The sequence below is a fragment of the Brassica rapa genome, chromosome A10 (genome assembly GCF_000309985.2).
Source record: "Brassica rapa cultivar Chiifu-401-42 chromosome A10, CAAS_Brap_v3.01, whole genome shotgun sequence".
Taxonomy (NCBI): Eukaryota; Viridiplantae; Streptophyta; class Magnoliopsida; order Brassicales; family Brassicaceae; genus Brassica; species Brassica rapa.
In genome coordinates, this window is record NC_024804.2 from 702,895 (window position 1) to 721,606 (window position 18,712).

An 18,712-nucleotide genomic window follows, 5' to 3' on the forward strand; every position below is an offset into this window, starting at 1 on the left:
AAAACAAAATAATAATTATTTCAGAAATATCTTTTATTTAGGATTTTAGGAAAAAGAAAGTTATTTTCACATAATGACAGATTTTTATTGACACATTAACATATAATTTTTTTAATGGCACATGTAACAATTATATCGGGTGAAATATTTGAATTTATTTGGTGTATAATTTTTTTAACACAAAATTACCTATGAAAAAGGAAAGTTAGTTATTTATTAGAAAAATAATATTTTTTTACAATTTGATTTTATTTAGAATTTAAAAAAAAGTAGACTTACATATTTTATTATAATTTTTCTTTACTATTTTTCATTAAAACATTTCTTGTATTGGTAGGATATTATAATTCGTTTTTGTTTTAAATTTTTATACATATAATTTATTTTTAAGAAAATATTCTTTTTAACTGATTTTATATTTTGTCGTATACGTACAAACACATATTTTTAATATTTTTCATATTCACACATACTCATGTATAACAACACATCATAATTGGAAATTAAAATAAAATACTTAGGTAATACGTTTCTCGTAAATAATATTTCGTTTTGTGAAAATAATATGTGAAAACTTAAACCTAAATATAGTTATGAAATATTTGTAGCTATTTTTTTGTTTATAATTTTTTAACATACAATTACCTATAAAATGGAAAGTTTGTTATTTATGGTAAAATAATAGTAATACTTTTACAATTTTTTTGTTTAGGCTTCTAAAAGATAAATATTACTTATTTTATAGTTAGTTTTACTTTATGATATTTATTAAATAATTTCTTGTACTTGTAGGATTTTGATAATTCGTTTTTTAAATTTTTTTAGTTAATATTTTTATTTGACAATTTTCTTTCTTTAGTATCTTTAAAAAAGAAAATTATATTTTTTTAAACAAAAAATAAATTTACTTTCAAATAATATTTTATAATTATTTACTTGTTTAGGGTTTTAAAACAAAATTACTATCCCATAATTTTAACAATATATAATTGTAAAAGACTATGTAATAGTAATTGTTCTTTTCCAAAATCTTAAAAATAATTGTAAAAAATATTTTTGTAATAATATATCATATTTTAAAATCTTAAAAATGGATGTCATATTTTTGACACATGTCACAATCTTAAAAATTTATTGACATATGTCGCGATCATGTTAATTATCAACTTTGAAGAACCAAGTTTTATATAATAATATTTTAATAAAATTTGTTTTTTAAGATTTTAATATATGTATTTTTAATTATGAGATAGATTAACACATGTCGTAATCTTAAATATATAATTGTCATGTGTCGCGACCATGTTAATTAGCAAATTTGAAGAACCAAACTTTATATAATAAGATGTATAAAACTTTATCTTATCTTAAACTTTTTAATATACAGTAATTTATTATAAAAAATTAATAAACCTTAAAAATTATTAAAAAAATCTAGCGATTTGAACTACGGATCAAGATTATAATAAATTAAATACGAAATTGTTTTCATATATGTTGTTTCATGCATTAAAAAACTTAGTTTAGTAATCAAACGCAAATTCAATAGGACAAATATATAATAATCAACATATATATGTGATGATTTTAATTTACAGCATGAAAATTATAAAATTATTATATTTGGCATAATTATATAAACATTTAAATATATGAGTAACATTAAAAATATATAATAATTATGTAAAACAAATATCTATATATATAAATGTGAAAATATATACCCGCACGGTTGTGCGGGTAAAAATCTAGTATTTACTTAAAATGTCAAAACGTATTTATTTTCTCCCAACCAAGTATATGGATGAAGTTGAAATATGAGAGGTACTTTATTTCACCTCTAATCTTGTTTTATAGCTTAAAGATCTTTATGAATATTATTTAACAGTTTATAGTGGTTACAGATTCCTATTTGTATATGTGTTGGGTCATAACATGATGATGACGAGAGAGAAAAAAGATCAAGCCAAATGTTGCTGTTGCTCTTCCTCCTCCAAGCCATCATCATCTTCAGAGCTTAACGTATCTTCTTCAGATTCCTATTAAAATTCCAACAGTAAAAAGTGAACATAGAGATACAACTAAAGACAATATCATATCAGAATTCATAATATTTTCAGTCAGTTATTGTTGTTACAAGTAAAGAAAGTGCTACAATATTTATTAATGTATTCATATTTTGGGTAACATTAAACCAAACTGTACCAAATCTCTGAATATTTGACCCAATTATTTTAGAATATGGTAAATGATGATGATAAGAAGTGGAAAAATTTTCTAGGAGCTTACGATAAACTGACGTCGGAGACTGCTCTGAACAGCTGCGATAGTCTGAATGATTACGAGCATTGGCAATAGTATACCAATGGCCTTCAGTGTTAATAGCTGCCATTAATTTCCCCCAACTAATTTAAAATTTAAAGCATACAAAACTAGATGGAGTAGTAATTAAAGACTACTAAAAGTCTAAAATTATCTAATCAATCCTTTATTGTTTATTAAGTTATATACTAGGTATAAAAGGAAGAGCAAAATACCGTGAAAATCGTGAAGGGATACTCGTCGGTTCCGTAAACCACATCAAACGCATTCTTTATCAACAAAACCACCGATAGCTGCAAAAATAATAAATATAAAAAAATAATTCCAATAACATAAAGGCCACGCCGTAAAAGATGTATCATAAGAATAAATATATGTTATGATACAGTTGACAACAAAAAAATATGTTATGATACTATATTTAGTCCAAATAAAATTGGCCAGGTTCAATTTGGGCATAGCTTTAACAAATATGGGTTAAAGCTATAAAACGACACGACACATGGGCAACGTGATCCACTAACAACTGTGAACCATAACAGTACATTCTTTGGGTTCCAAAAGAAGAAACCATATTTGTTGGTAGGTGAGACCAAAGAGTTCCTCTTGTTAAAGGCTTAGGTTCCTGGTCGACCAAACAAACTAACCAAACCTAAGTATCTATTTTTTTCACGAATCCTAACAATCTCTCTAATCTTATTTTTCTGAAGTCGTTCAAACTTAAAAAAAAATGAAAGATAGCATGCAGTGTAATAGTGTATTATAATCTTAATAGGTTGTTTCAAAGATATCGTTCATATAGAGAAACCTATTTTTTTAAAGACCGGTTGGATAGTGGATACAATTGGTCGGTGACAAACGGTACTCAGAACACTACAAGAAAACGTATCTTTACCGAGGAAGTTTAGCGAGGAAAAATAATCCTCGTAAAAAAACGTTGATTTTGCGAGGAAAGTACGTTGAGAAAGAAAAGCATCGTTATTTCGTCGTAAGGTAACGACAAAAAATATTCGTCGTAAAGACGATGTAAATTGACGTGGCTTTTACGAGGAAATAGTTTTTCCTCGTAAAAGCCACGTAAATTTCGCGAGTGCTTTACGACGAAATATTTTACGTGTACTTAACGAGGAAATTTTGAATCCACCAACTTGGTAGGTGGCTCACGTTTTTTTTTGGCCATACAATTAATTTTCGTCGTAATTTCATAGTAAAATTACAACTACCAGATTCGAAATTTTCTATAAATATGGATGTTGGAACATCATTTTAAACACACCAACAACAAAAAACGTGAAAGAAAAAAAATGGCTGGCTCTGGGACTATTTACGAGTTGCGGAATTGGATGTATATGCATAGAGATGCTAACGGGAGAGTGACGAAAGAATACCTTGCGGGGCTGGAGACATTTATGCACCAAGCAGATTCAACACCGCTCGCCCAAGAAAGTGGTAAGATGTTCTGTCCTTGTCGGAAATGCAACAATTCGAAATTGGCAAACCGTGAAAATGTTTGGAAGCATTTAATAAATAGAGGTTTCACGCCAAATTACTATATCTGGTTTCAACATGGGGAAGGTTATAATTATGATCAGAATGAAGCTAGTAGTAGTAATAGCAATTTTCAGGAAGAACCGGTTAATCATCATTTGCATAATGAACATAGTTACCATCAGGAGGAGATGGTAGATTATGATAGGGTTCATGATATGGTAGCTGATGCATTCGTAGCTCATGATGAAGATGAAGAACCTAATATAGATGCAAAAAAGTTTTACGGAATGTTAAACGCGGCGAATCAACCACTTTACAGTGGTTGTAGAGAAGGTCTCTCTAAATTGTCGTTGGCTGCTAGAATGATGAATATTAAAACTGATCACAATCTACCTGAAAGTTGCATGAACGAATGGGCGGACTTGTTTAAAGAGTATTTGCCGGAAGACAATGTGTCTGCTGATTCTTATTATGAGATTCAGAAATTAGTTTATAGTCTTGGGTTGCCTTCGGAGATGATAGATGTCTGCATCGACAACTGCATGATCTATTGGGGAGATGATGAGAAGCTAGAAGTATGTCGATTCTGCAAGAAGCCACGATTCAAGCCGCAAGGACGGGGACGTAATAGGGTACCGTACCAAAGGATGTGGTACCTACCAATTACAGACAGATTGAAAAGATTGTATCAATCAGAGCAGACTGCTGCAAAGATGAGATGGCATGCCGAGCATACTCAGACGGATGGTGAGATGACTCATCCATCAGATGCAAGAGCCTGGAAACATTTCAACAAAGTACATCCGGATTTTGCTAGCAATAGCCGGAATGTGTATCTCGGATTATGCACAGATGGATTTAGTCCGTTCGGAATGTCAGGGAGACAATATTCATTGTGGCCAGTCTTTCTTACGCCATACAACCTGCCACCGGAGATGTGCATGCAACGGGAGTTGCTATTCTTGACGATATTGATACCTGGTCCGAACCATCCAAAAAGGTCCCTGGATGTTTTCCTACAACCACTGATAAAAGAGTTGAAGGATTTGTGGTCAACAGGGGTGAGGACGTATGACTGTTCAACGAAGACGAATTTTACGATGCGAGCTATGCTTTTGTGGACCATAAGTGACTTTCCTGCATATGGGATGTTGTCTGGATGGACTACACATGGGAGATTAGCTTGTCCATATTGTAATGGAACGACAGATGCGTTTCAACTGAAGAATGGTAGGAAGACAAGTTGGTTTGATTGTCATCGTCGATTTCTTCCCATTGGCCATCCTTACCGAAGAAACAAGAATTTGTTTAGGCACAAAAGGGTTGTGAGAGACACTTCTCCACCATATCTAACTGGAGAACAAATTGAAGCACAAATCGACTACTACGGAGCTAACGAAACAGTTCGTTGGGGTGGTAATTGGCATGTCCCTCGTAATATGCCTGATTCTTACGGTGTTCATCACAACTGGCACAAGAAGAGTATATTTTGGGAGTTGCCATATTGGAAGGATCTTCTTCTGCGCCACAACCTCGATGTGATGCATATAGAGAAGAATTTCTTTGAGAACATCATGAATACAATATTGAATGTCCCAGGGAAGACAAAAGACAACATAAAATCGAGGTTGGACTTGCCGGATATTTGCTCAAGAAGCGAGTTACATATTAAAAGCAATGGACAAGTTCCCGTTCCGATATTCAGACTGTCTTCAGAAAAAAAGTCGGTGTTGTTCAACTGGGTGGCATCAGAAGTGAAGTTCCCCGATGGGTATGTTTCAAATCTCTCTAGATGTGTTGAAAAGGGTCAAAAGTTCTCTGGGATGAAGAGTCATGATTGTCATGTCTTTATGCAACGACTACTGCCCTTTGCATTTGCGGAGCTACTTCCAACAAACGTACATGAAGCACTTGCAGGTTCGTAGTGTTTTATATCACAATAATTTTATAACGGTCTAGTTTGCAAAATAATATACGACTAACAATGTGTTTAATTGTTTTTGGAATATAAAAGGCATTGGAGCATTTTTCAGGGATCTGAGCACACGCACTCTTAAAGAAGAAGTTGTAGAACAGCTTCAGGAGAACATTCCCATCTTATTGTGCAACTTGGAGAAGATATTTCCTCCTGGATTTTTTGACGTCATGGAGCATCTAGCTGTCCACCTCCCATATGAAGCATTGCTTCGTGGACCTGTACATTACGGATGGATGTATCAGTATGAGCGAGCCATGAAATATTTGAAGGGAAAAGCAAAGAACCTCGCCAAAGTTGAAGGTTCTATAATTGCTGGAAGTTTGACGGAAGAAGTTTCTCACTTCACATCGTACTACTTTGCGTCAAAAGTACGTACCCGTAGAAGAGCTCCAAGAAGATATGATGATGGTGGAGTTGCGCCAACATATGCAGTTGCTGGTGTTCCAGACATCTTTAGCCAGATTGGACGACTCGGTGGGAAGTCTAAAGAGGTTTGGTGGTCGAGTGAACAAGACGCTCATAGTGCACACACCTATATTCTACTCAATTGCGAGGATCCATTGATGCGTTATTTTGAAAGGTAACATATATGGACACTTCAAAACACATATAATTAATTATATAATTGCAAGAGATTCATTCCTATGAAATGTGATTAATTTTACAGCCTATTTGTTTCTCAAGTCGAAGAAACATTTCCTGGTATATCCACAAGTGACGTAGACAAAAGGAAAGATCAGCACTTCATTAAGTGGTTGCGGAATCAGGTATTATAACTCAAACTATTTTTTCATACATGATTTGTATTTTAATGTTCTCTTTATTTTTGCAGGTTGATTATGACGACGATGCAGATTATCCTAAGTGGTTACACGAAGTAATTCAATCTCCACTTGTAAAGGTCACCACATCACAGATGTATTTCACACGAGGCTACACTTTTCACACATATGAGTATGGTAGACAGCGGGCGACCAGTAACTATGGAATATGTGTGAAAGGGGAAACAGATTTCTACGGGATCTTGACGGAGATTATTGAAGTCGAATTTCCAGGGATACTGAAGCTGAAATGCGTCATCTTCAAATGTGAATGGTTCGACCCCGTCGTCAACAGAGGTGTTCGGTCTAACAAATTTGGTGTAGTTGATGTCAACGGTGGACGTCGGTACAACAAATTCGAGCCTTTCATCTTAGCTTCACAAGCAGACCAAGTTAGCTTCCTTCCATACCCTCGGATGAGAGATTCGGGTATAAATTGGTTAGCAGTGATCAAAGTTACACCTCGAGGACGAATCATCAGTGGAGAAGAACCACCATTGCAAGAAGAACAGATAAATGAAGTCGAGGAACCTGAACAAGAAGTTGATGACATCCTTCTCATTGATCCGCATAATCACGAATACGAAGATCTTACCGATGATGCCACAGACGAAGCTGTAGAAGACGAGTTTAATGAAAATGATGATATTTCTAGTGATGACGAGAATGTCGATGTATCCGATTGATGTATTTGATTTTGTGTAGTTTGTTTTATGAATAAGGTAATGTGAGAGTTTGTTTTATGAATAAGGTAATGTGGGAGTTTGTTTTATGAATAAGAAATTGTGGGAGTTTGTTTTATAAATAAGTAAATGTGGGAATTGTGGTTTGGAATGAAAATAAAGATGGGGTTTGGAATATATGAAGTAGAAGATAAGGAATATGGGGTTTTGGGGTTTGGGGTTTCGGATTTTAGGGATTTAAACGTACTGCTCGTTAATTCCTCGTAATCTGACGTCGAATGTACGACGTAATCCTCGTTTATTCCACGTAGGACAGAATCGTCGTAAAGACCTCGTAAGGTAAATTGACGTAAATACCACGTAAAGTAAATGACGAAGGAGGGACTCGTTTATTCCACGTAGGACAGAATCGTCGTAAAGACCTCGTAAGGTAAATTGACGTAAATACCACGTAAAGTAAATGACGAATAAGGCACTCTTTAATTCCACGTAGGATGATTTCGTCGTAAACACCTCGTAAGGCCACGAGGACTTTACGACGAAATTAAAAAAGCGGGGCACGCTAATTCCACGTAAGCCAAAATCATCGTAAAAGAGTCGTAAACTAACGACGATATTACGACGAAAATATTAAAAATACTAAAAAAAAAGAAGAGAAGAAAGATGCTTGAATCACATTTGGCGAGACTTACGTAAGTCTCGACCACATGAGTTCCAAATATCTTCTTCTCTTCTTTTTTTTTCCAAATTTTCTAAATTGGTGAAAAGCGGGACTTGCTACTTCCTCATAGTATAAAAACTAGAAAAAAAGAAAAAAAGAAAGATACTGGAATTATATGTGGCGAGACTTAAGTCTCACCCACATAAATTCTAATATCTTCTTTTCTTCTTTTTTTTTTCAAATATTTCTAATTTGAAAAGTATTTTGGTGAGGAGTGTGATTTGAGATAGGGTGTGTTTTGTGAGTTTGTGTGTGTGGTTTGAGAAGGAAAGTTGTGGGTATTTATAGAAAATAAAGGCTCGCTAATTCCTCGTAACTGGTTAACTCGTTAATTCCACGTAACCCTTTTCGTCGTAAAAACGTCGTTAACGAAAACGCGGGCCTTTGTATTTCGTCGCTATTTCGTCGTAACTGAAAACGCGGGCCTCTGTAATTCCTCGTAAGTTTACGAGGAAATTACGAGGACAAGTAATCTTATATATATCCCGAGCGAGCTCGCTCCGTCTTTCCTCTCTACTTCCTCTCCACTTCCTCCCTAATTCGTAGCAATGGTAAGTCTCTCTAATTCCTCTCTAGTTTGATTAGTTTAGGATAGATTAGGTGGTTAGTATAGGGAATTTAGATAGGTTTACGGATCTTATGTTATTTAGTGTTGATTAGGTGGATAATGTTGGGAAGTATATGTTCACGAAAATTTAAAAAATTAAATTTTTTTCTCAGGTTCGAAAAGGTAGACTTACTGCCCATTACAGAGAGATGTTCGGTGAGCCGGGTAGTCGTTTAGACCCGTCGTCTTCTTCAGCTCCCGGTTCTTCGGGTCAGGAGACTGTCCCCGAGACTCAGTACACTCAGAGAGTCATTGGATCTCCTTCTTCTAGTGCACCATCGGTTCTTCACGTGCCTCCCCAGATGCCTCCTCCTCCTGTGCCTCCTACGATGCCGGCACCTCCGATGCCCGCGGGCGAGATTCATCCCGATTTGATGGTGCCTCCGAGTGCTCCTTACTCGCAGTACACCGTAGAGGACATTCTCCGTCTGCCAGGCAGAGAAGGTTTACCAGTCATCGACCCCGACCGACCGGACGGAACTTTATGGTATGTTTCATTATTTTTTTATTCTTTTTAAATTCTTTTATAACTTTAAAAAATAATTTATATTTTAAATTTGTATTTTTCAGGTGGGGGATTGACGGATGTCTTGCATCGGACGTAACCGATACAATAAAAGGTTACTTCTCCATGGCACATCCGAACTGGAAAATGACGCCCCACTACGTCAGAAAGACGTGGTTCAAAATTTACGCTGTAAGTTCTATTAATTAAATATATATCTTTAAATTTTTTTATTATTTATATATATTTTTTTTCTGAAAAACTAATTATAAATTATTTTTTCCAACAGCAAAAATATAATTGGGCCTTGGGGATCACTGAGAGGGTGAGAAAGAAGTTTGAAGCGAAGGCGAAAGTTCGCTTGTTGGACACGGTCTCCAACTGGAAGGGTGACTGGATCGTGAAGGGGTATGAGCGTGGCAAACCCGCTGAGCTCACCACGGATGTCTGGGATGGCCTCATCCGATATTGGCGTCTTCCTGATTCCATTAGAATCGCCCAGTCTTGCTCTAACTCCCGTAACACAGTCGATGAGCACGGGAACGGGCCGATGCTTCACACTACGGGCCAAAAACCCCACGCCGGTGTCCGTTTGGAAATGGTAATTAAAAATTTAATTATATTAAATTTTTAGTATATTTTTATATATATTCTAATTAACAACTTTCTTAAATGTTTTTTAGGCCAAAGAGACGGGAGAATTCCCGTCTCTTATGCAACTTTACGAGAGGACCCACAAGAACAAGGCGGGCCGATTTATAGATGGCAAGTCCGAGCAAATCTACAACGATTTGGCTGCTCGGGTTGAAGAACGCCAGACCCAGCTGACCCAACAGTCCACCGATGGATTACCCGTCACCTTATCCACACCTGAAGTGGATAAGCTTTACGAGGAGGTAAATTTTCTAAAATTTTAATTTTTTTAAATATTCATTTAATTTAACTTTAAATTTTTACTAACAAAATTTATTTTTTGTTTTTAAGGTTGTCCCTAAAAAAAAGGGACGGACGTTGGGGATTGGTTCCGTCAACGATGTTCCGAGAGCGACATCGTCTTATGTTCAGCGACGGGATGAGGAAGTCTCTCAGCTGCGTAGGGAGTCCGAAGAGCTGCGTAGAGAGTCTACTCAGCTGCGTATAGAGTCTACTCAGCTGCGATCTCGTATGGGTGGACTCGAGGGCTTCTTGGACGTTGTAGCGGCCACAAATCCGGAATGGGCGACTTTGTTGAGGACCATGCGACAACAAAATCCTATCCCAGGCCAGTCACCGACCGACGACTCACATGCCGAGGCGGATGTTCAGGCGAGGAGTGATGAATTCTACGAGGCGATTAATTAACGACCACCCTTAGTTTTTTTAATTTCGGTTCTTGTATTATGAATTCAAAACTTATTTATATATAAAATATTTTGGTTTTGATTTTTTTAGAATTTTAATTTTATTATTAATTTAAATAATTTAAATTATATTTATAATTATAATTTTTTATATTTCTATAAAATAATGAAACGAAGTAAATTCGTAGCTAATTTTGCGGCTTCTTTACGTGGAAGCTTAACGTGGTTTTTACGAGGAAACATTTACATGGAAATAACGTGGAAATATATCAAGGTTTTTACGTTTTCTTTACGTGGAAAGCTGTCAAGGTATTTACGTTAATTTTACGAGTATTTATTTACGTGGGTTTTACGAGGAAAGCTTTTCGTGGTATTTACGAGGAAACTTAACGACGTCCTTACGTGGAATCTTTACGTGGTCTTTACGACGAAATATCCTCCTTCGCTTTTACGACGAAATTATTTCTTCGCTAACTTACGACGAATTAGCGAGGATATATGCGTTACGACAAACGTATAACGACGAAACGGGTTTCCTCGCTAATTCGTCGTAACACTGCTTTTACGACGAAGTAACGAGGAAAACTGCCCTCGTAAAACTTGTGTTTTCTCGTAGTGAAAGGATAATAAACGAAAGTTTTATTTTTCATTTGTTAAAAAAAGTTCAGTGGTATATGTTGTTATCATTTATCAAACAACCGTTTCACTAAGTTTAGAAAAATTATAAACCAAGTGGATGTCTTATCTCGTCTGTGGTTATTAATCATGCAAACCTTAAATGTTATGTTTAGTCAATAGTAGTGGTTCCCATCTCTGATTTGGACCTCACTAAACCAAATTATTTTCTTATCCTCGCATCATTCAGTTTAACTAACTTTTTAATGTCTATATCATCTAATAATCTAATTATTCCTAAACTCAAACGAAAATAATAATCATATTACGAGTATCTCATATATATAGAAACAAATGAATAAGTACTTACAATGAGAGCCAAGTATCTACAACAAGAATCGCCTCTGTTAGCTTCAGAGTTGCATTCTGGAAATTCTGATTCAGTTCTGTCCACTAATCTTCTATTTCTTCTTCCTCCATATTGTCTCCTCGTCCTAGGATCATTGTTGTTATTTATTTGAATCAGAAATAATAAAAAGATTAATACGTCTGTGAAGAAACGTTTGTATAATAAAAACAATTTCAGTTCTCAATCAATAATGTAATTACAATCTTCGAAGCTTAATGAATCTTACTTTTTTGCTTTAAAAGAAAACTAATTACCTGGTCGTGGCTGTTGCTTCAACTAAACGAGATGGTCTTGAAGTTGTGGTGTATCCAGGTTTATAATCCTGCAATGCAAGATTATAAACTTTTTTTCGCAAACCGGAGACTAAACCAAATTTTTATTAAACCGAAAACCTCGAGGACTAACAAAATAAAATCAAAACCGTTGGATGAATTTTCTCATAATAAATAGCATCAAAATCGTTTTTCGTAATTATCCAGCCATAATTAGAAAATACGTGCACCAAAGAAGCTAAGCAGTTCTTCCAGCTTCTCTCTCTCTTCTTCGTTCTCTCTCCAACATCCTTCACGAAGAAGATGATGAGATGAAGTTTAATCATGTCGCCGTTTTCTTTCGGTGACTTTTGTCTCCGGTATACCGCGGTCCACTCGACGGGTATAGCCGGCTTCTGACTCCGGTGGCTCGCGTTCCTCTTGACGGGGCTGTTCGGCTTTTGTCTCCGGTATACCGCGGTTCTCTTGACGGGTATAGCCGGCTTCTGATTCCGGCGGCTCGCGCTCTCCTCGGCGGAGCTGTTCGGCTTATCACCGAGTCTGTCTCGGTTAGTCGATCGACGTTTCGTGTTATCCATCCGTTCAATCCTCTCTCCTTCCTCATCTTCGACGTCTTCTTCCTCCTTTCCCTTTAAGGTTTTTTCATCTTCGGACGATTTCTCATCTATAAAGATTACTGATTTTCATGCAAGAAGATCGAAGGTTGTAGGAGGGATCGATGAAGATTGTCTGTAGAAGCGTAGATCCGGTGAGCGACTTGATCGATTTGAAGATTGCTTGGCTTGATCGAGTTTCTTCTTCGGTTAGCCTCTGCTGACGGCGGAGTTCCGTCACATCTCCAATTTGGCACCGGTGGAAGAAAGTCATCTCCGATCTTGACGCGTGGATTCAGATTGCTGGGCAACCGGCCACGTGGTGGATAGAGACGACTTGTTTCCTCGACGGGTTTTCCTCTTTTTGGACTGGCGGCCTAAAATTGGTTCTGTTAAGTTGGCCTGTTGTTTAGGCCTTTCGTTTTATCTTTTATGTTGTTGGGCTTTTGCCCGTTCAGAGAGAAAAAAAAAAAGAAAATACGTGCACCAAGTTTAATGGGGCCCATAAAACGATGGATCATCCAGTTACCATTTTTTTATTCTGAATGTTTTTCTTTTGTTGAAACACTTTCTGAATGTATTAATCCATCGAAATTAAACATATAAAATTATATTTAAAAAATCGGTTATGATATTATCAACAGGATGTTATTGGCTCATTGATTAAGATTTTTTAAGCGAATCGAATATTTTATTTTTTTTAATAATGCAAAAAGATTACAGGACACAAAGGATAATAATACACGTCTTTGAAACACGTATTATCGTTTTGATTATTGAATAAAACATGGAATAATAAAACTTAGAAGAAACAAAACCTGGAGACATATTTCACAAATCGTGTTTCCTTTCTCATCGCACCATCGTTGTATGCAATCTCTGTGAGCGAACTGATCAAACGAAGCAAATTATATATTAAAATTCAGATTACAAAACACGATAGAAAGAAGCTGGTTTCAAAATTGAGATGTTGTTTTTAATACCTTGACGGTGCCTGAGCAAGAACAAGGAGCTTCAAAGTAGCTCTCTGCTTCTTCTTCTTCGTGACAAATTCTGCAGCGAGAGAAACTCGAATTCATATCTGTATCTTCGATGAATATTACCACATCTCCCATCTCTCCGATCGTTCGCCTCTGCGTTTGAACTTAGCGGACAAAAAAAGGCGCTCTTATTAAGCTCTGCTATTCAAAAGCTTTACTCTGTTTTTTTCTTTCTCTGAAAGAAGAACACATATGGTGGGAGAGAGAGGAAGAGTCCAACTTAAAAAGGTGTTCCTAAGGAGTGAATTACAAATTTACCCTTTGAATTGCCATGTTTATTTACATAACTGAACTATCCATTTTTAAATAGAAATTAAAAACGTTATGTAACAAAAAAGTTCTTACAAAACGTAATGTATTAAAAACGGAGGAAGTGGTAGTAGACTAGTAGTCAGTCAGCTGTAATAACAAATTTCAGTAGTCTAAGCTTTGACCTCGGGGGTTTTGTTTTTCCTGGTCAGATAGATTCTATAGTTGTAACTTTGTGTGTTTGACCTGTACATTAATTAAAAATACTTGTCTAAGCTATTGTTTTACAACTAACAATATCATAGTAGAACAACTACGTATTTCGTTAAATATGTATTTTTAACACTCATATATGAGAAATTATAACATACAAGTATATAGCATATATATGCTTTGTTTTGAAAATATGGTAGATGAACCCATTTTGAAAATTCCAGTCTATGTAGTTGTAACACATTCATTTATAGCTTTGGTATTTTGAATAGTTTGATCTTTTTTTTTCTGACATGAACCAAATTAATTAGGTAATTATCTTTGAAATCAGATTTAAGAATTAATGAGTTGGACCGGATCTCAAAAGATCTTAGTAATGGAACGTGTTTAAGAAATAACTTAAAGAGGGTTTTGTGAAATGAAAACCACAATGCGCTTTTGCCAAAAGCTGGAACAATGGATATACAAAAGGCTGTATAGTTCCGAGATCACACATGTCAAAGAGCATACGCTGTGTCTTTTGTCATCTATCTTTTGTTTAACATTGGAAAGCACATTTTAATTAGATGTGTTATGTTTTTTTTTCTTTTTTTTTTTTTTTGAAACACAATTAGATGTGTTATGTATTTAAGACAATTTACTATATTCCGAGATCAGACAGGTCAAAGCATACGCTGTATCTTCTGTCATCTAATCTTTTGTTTAATATTGTATTGGAAAGCACATTTTAATTTAGAAAAATTACACTGAGGGTTACTTCTATGTATTTACACTGATGTGTCATGTAATTAGGTAACTTACTATATTCAAACTGTTTTTTTACTATATTCCAACTTCCGTTTGGCGTGTCCCGATATTCTATAAGATGCCAAAGACTATAATCGTCATTAGTCATAATGTTCACATAAGTGCGACAGCGACAAGCCCAGACAGATATTAGATGTATAATATAACCAGTGGCGGAATGTAGGTTTATTTTGTTGGAGGCAAATCAAATCTAAACATAGAAAACGAGGCTAAAATATGATTTTTAGTAGGGCAAAACAACAAAAGTTCATACATGTTATAACAAATTTGAAATTTCATGAGGGCAAATGCCACCAACTTGGCTCACCTACATCCGCCACTGAATATAATCGATTCTCGACCATTAGAACAATGATAAATAACTCATATAGATAGCTACCATATTTTGTGATCTGTGTCAACTTACTGGACTTTATTAATCTTTGTTAACAAGTTATCTATTAGTATTAAACAATTTCCATTCCACTTGCTAAGCAAATATCTCCTCTTCATGGACCCTCTAGTTCGTCCAAAAACTTCTACAGCTTATCTAAATGCGTAGAGACTCCCACTATTACTTTAGCGTTTTATCAAGGCTTCGAGTTACGGGGTCTATTGTTTTATTTGTTTGCCCATTTAGACGTTTTAAAAACCTTTCCATGGCTCATTTGGATGTAATTGCTTCTTCTTTTTTGATGTAATTGCTTTTAACTAGATTTACTCGGTCCAAGCAAAAATATGGAATTTGAATTCTTGTCTTACCATAACAGTGAATTCTATCTATTGATATGACCGTGCTGATGGTAATGCAAAATGTGTAGTACTTGTTAGTTACTTAATTATATAAGACAAGATATGTTATAGTTGTTGGTAAATAAGAGTATACTAGCGCTTAAGATCCGTGCAATTGCGCGGAATGAATGTTACATATAAAACTATTTTTATCTATTATTGTTTATTTGTATTCATTTACGTATTATATATATAATTAAATTAGAGTAAATATATAAATCAAAACAGTACATCTTGTTTATTTATGATATTTTTTGGTAAATAAATCAAAATAATCATTTTATTTATTTTATATGGTATATAACTAAATTTTAATGACATGGCCATAGATATATAGTATATTTTAATATAAATATTTATTATTGAGAATCCATACTCATATGATATACAAAAAGTTTATAATGTGCAATTTTTTGAATGCAAATTTTAAAATTAAAATATTAATATTTCAATACTTTTTCAATACAAATTTAGAAATTATCATATTTATGTATTTTTCTATTTATATATTTAAATTTTAAACTATATTAATATATAATTTGAATGTCTAGTAAATGAGACTTTATATTCATATGATTTATGATATTTTATATCTTGTTATTACCAAAAAAGTTAAACTATTGATCACAAAATTTTAGTGTGAGACATTTAACGTTTTTAGTAATTTATAGTCGTTTTATAAATTCAAAATATAACATATAAGAAAAAAAATATTTTATTTTATTTTATATGCTTACTGTGGTTGTTTAATATCTTTTAATAATATAAAATTAAACAAAAAAGAGCTAAGATACAAAAATTATTATCAAATATTTATTATTCATAATCATTGATTGTCATATATACGTTAATCATATTAGGCAATTCTGTAGCTTTTATTTAAGGAAAGTGCGAAAATATTCTTTTGTATACTATTTATCAATTTAATAGTTAGTTTAATAAAAAATATAATATAAGTTAAGATGGACCAATCTATTTTTCTAATAATTCTGAATTTCACTTTCATGATGACATGTGGTTACAAAACAATGTTGTAATGTTTCTCAATTAATATATAAAGGATAATATAAGAATATATGTAATACATATCAGAAACTATTAGCTTTTCTCCACTTTTTGAATACACTTGGATGCAGACATTTGGGCTTATCCTAATAAGTATTGTATTGATCTTATCTATGTATCGTCCTCCACGTAACGGCCCCGTGCGAGTTTACGCATTTGGATAAAGCTGTTATAAGCTCTTAGAGGGCCCATGGAGAGAGGAGGAGATATTTGCTTAGCAAGTGGAATGGTCCCTTTCAAATACTCTCTACATAACTAGAATCTAAATTCGAATGATAGATTGTGGAACTAATAAGTAAATCAAACTGAAAATTTCAGATTCTTTTAGTTTGTGAAGCTTATTTATGTTAAGAATCTCTACACACTTCTCGCCGTTTAACATAAATACCTTGTACATACAATCTATACACTGCTTGCCGTTTCCTACAAACTATCTTGTATTCTCACGAATTCTATATATGTTTTCTTCGTTTGGTCTACCCTGCGATTTCGGAACCGAAACGTAAATTTTGAAAATCAATTCCAAAATTAATCGAAATAAATTTGGTTGGATTATCAGTTAATTTCAATTTTATTTCCAAAAATAATCGATTTTTTTTTTTGTTTTCGGCTAATTCCTGTCTAATTTTCTAAAAAAATCAGATATTTTTGGTTAAATTTGGTTATTTTGGGTTTTTTCAGTTAAATCCGGTTCGGTTTGTCGGTTATTTTTGTTTTTTTTTTAATTTTAACTTTAAAAAAATGAAAAAATTGAAACGAACCGAACCAAAAACCAAAATATTTTTCAAAATCCTACCGAACTAAACCGAACTCGAAACCGAAAACCAAAAATTTCAGTTCAGTCCGATTCGGCTGGTTTAGACAAAAATCGCAGGGCTAGTTAGATCTTTTTTAACGCTGATTTATTATGATATGGGCTAGATCTATGGTTGAAGATTAAAACATTTTATATTCTTTCACCAGTTTCATGTAATTAATCAACGCACGTGTTTTCTCATATGTGAACACGTCGATGCCTTATTGGCTAGACACTAGAAACTCGTCCTTCGCGGATTCGTACTAAGATTTTCTTTGTACTCTTATTATCATATAAAAAAAATCGTATAAAATATTCTGTTTTCTGTACTGAAGTTTTTTAAACATATAAAATCGCGCGGATTTATGTGTGTTGTATAATCTTATGAAGCATATAGCAAATGTCATTAACAAATTATATTTTTGATTAAGTCCCACTTTAGTCGAATTGAAATGGGCTTTTCCAATTAGGCGATGGTCATCATGGGCTGTTCAAATTCTGTGACGGTCATTAATGGTCCAAAGGCCCATAGGTAGGCCATCTGCTCTCGGCATTGCCAAATAAGCAATTAAAATAACCACATACATAATATTATATCCAATGGGAATGACCTAGTAGCTTTGAACCCAATCAGACTTTTATCTTACTGAATTTCCAATCCAGACATAATTGTATCCCTTCTTTGAATTCATCTCTTTAGATAATGGGTGGCAGAGAATGTTTTCCGAAATGGTTTTCATTCATTCAGTTTTTTCTTCCCATTGAAGATATCTTACCAAATGCCACTGCTGCATTGTTTTCAACACTTCCTACTTTCCTAGCTTTGCCTTCTTCACAAGCATTCTGTTAATAGATCCGTCTCTATTTTCCATCTTCCCATAATAATTAAATATAGTTTTTAAAATAGTATAGTTTATAATGTAACACATTATTATAGCTCGAAGAGGATAAATATGAAAGTTATTTTTGTCTCACACGAAATGTGTATACACTTGTTTGGTTGTTCCGTAGATGGTGTTTCGTATCAAATGAAAATTGAATATTTAAAGAACTCTGATATAGATAGATGAAAATATTTATGGAAATAAGATTATCTTATATGGTATCTTTTTTGTATCTCGTAGGTCCACTGACAGATGAACAATCTCTACATAAATTTATATAGAAGAAACAAAAACAGATGACATTTTTCATTCCTTATCCCTCCTTTAATCGATGATGCAAGTGTAATATGGATAAGAATAAGAATGCCCATTACGTGCCATCTTTTCTCTTGCTTTTCAGTTTTTTTTTATCTTTAACAAAAAATGAAACATTGTTTTTTCTGGATTATTGAGTTTGTGCAATTCCTATCAGAATGACCGTATAATAACAATACTTTTCGTTTTATTTCCCAATAAAAAGTATTTCGGTT

At 34.0% G+C, this 18,712-nt stretch overlaps 1 protein-coding gene across 1 annotated transcript; it reads right to left on the reverse strand.

Moving 5' to 3' along the window:
- Positions 1-1,765: 1,765 nt before the first annotated feature.
- LOC103844575 lies at positions 1,766-13,632 on the reverse strand. Its single transcript, XM_009121374.3, has 7 exons — positions 13,341-13,632; positions 13,176-13,247; positions 11,747-11,814; positions 11,454-11,577; positions 2,538-2,615; positions 2,290-2,385; positions 1,766-2,039 (listed from the first exon to the last, which is right to left on the reverse strand). The coding sequence occupies exons 1-7, from the start codon at positions 13,470-13,472 to the stop codon at positions 1,962-1,964; spliced, it is 648 nt and encodes a 215-aa protein (XP_009119622.1). The 5' UTR covers positions 13,473-13,632; the 3' UTR covers positions 1,766-1,961.
- Positions 13,633-18,712: the final 5,080 nt, after the last annotated feature.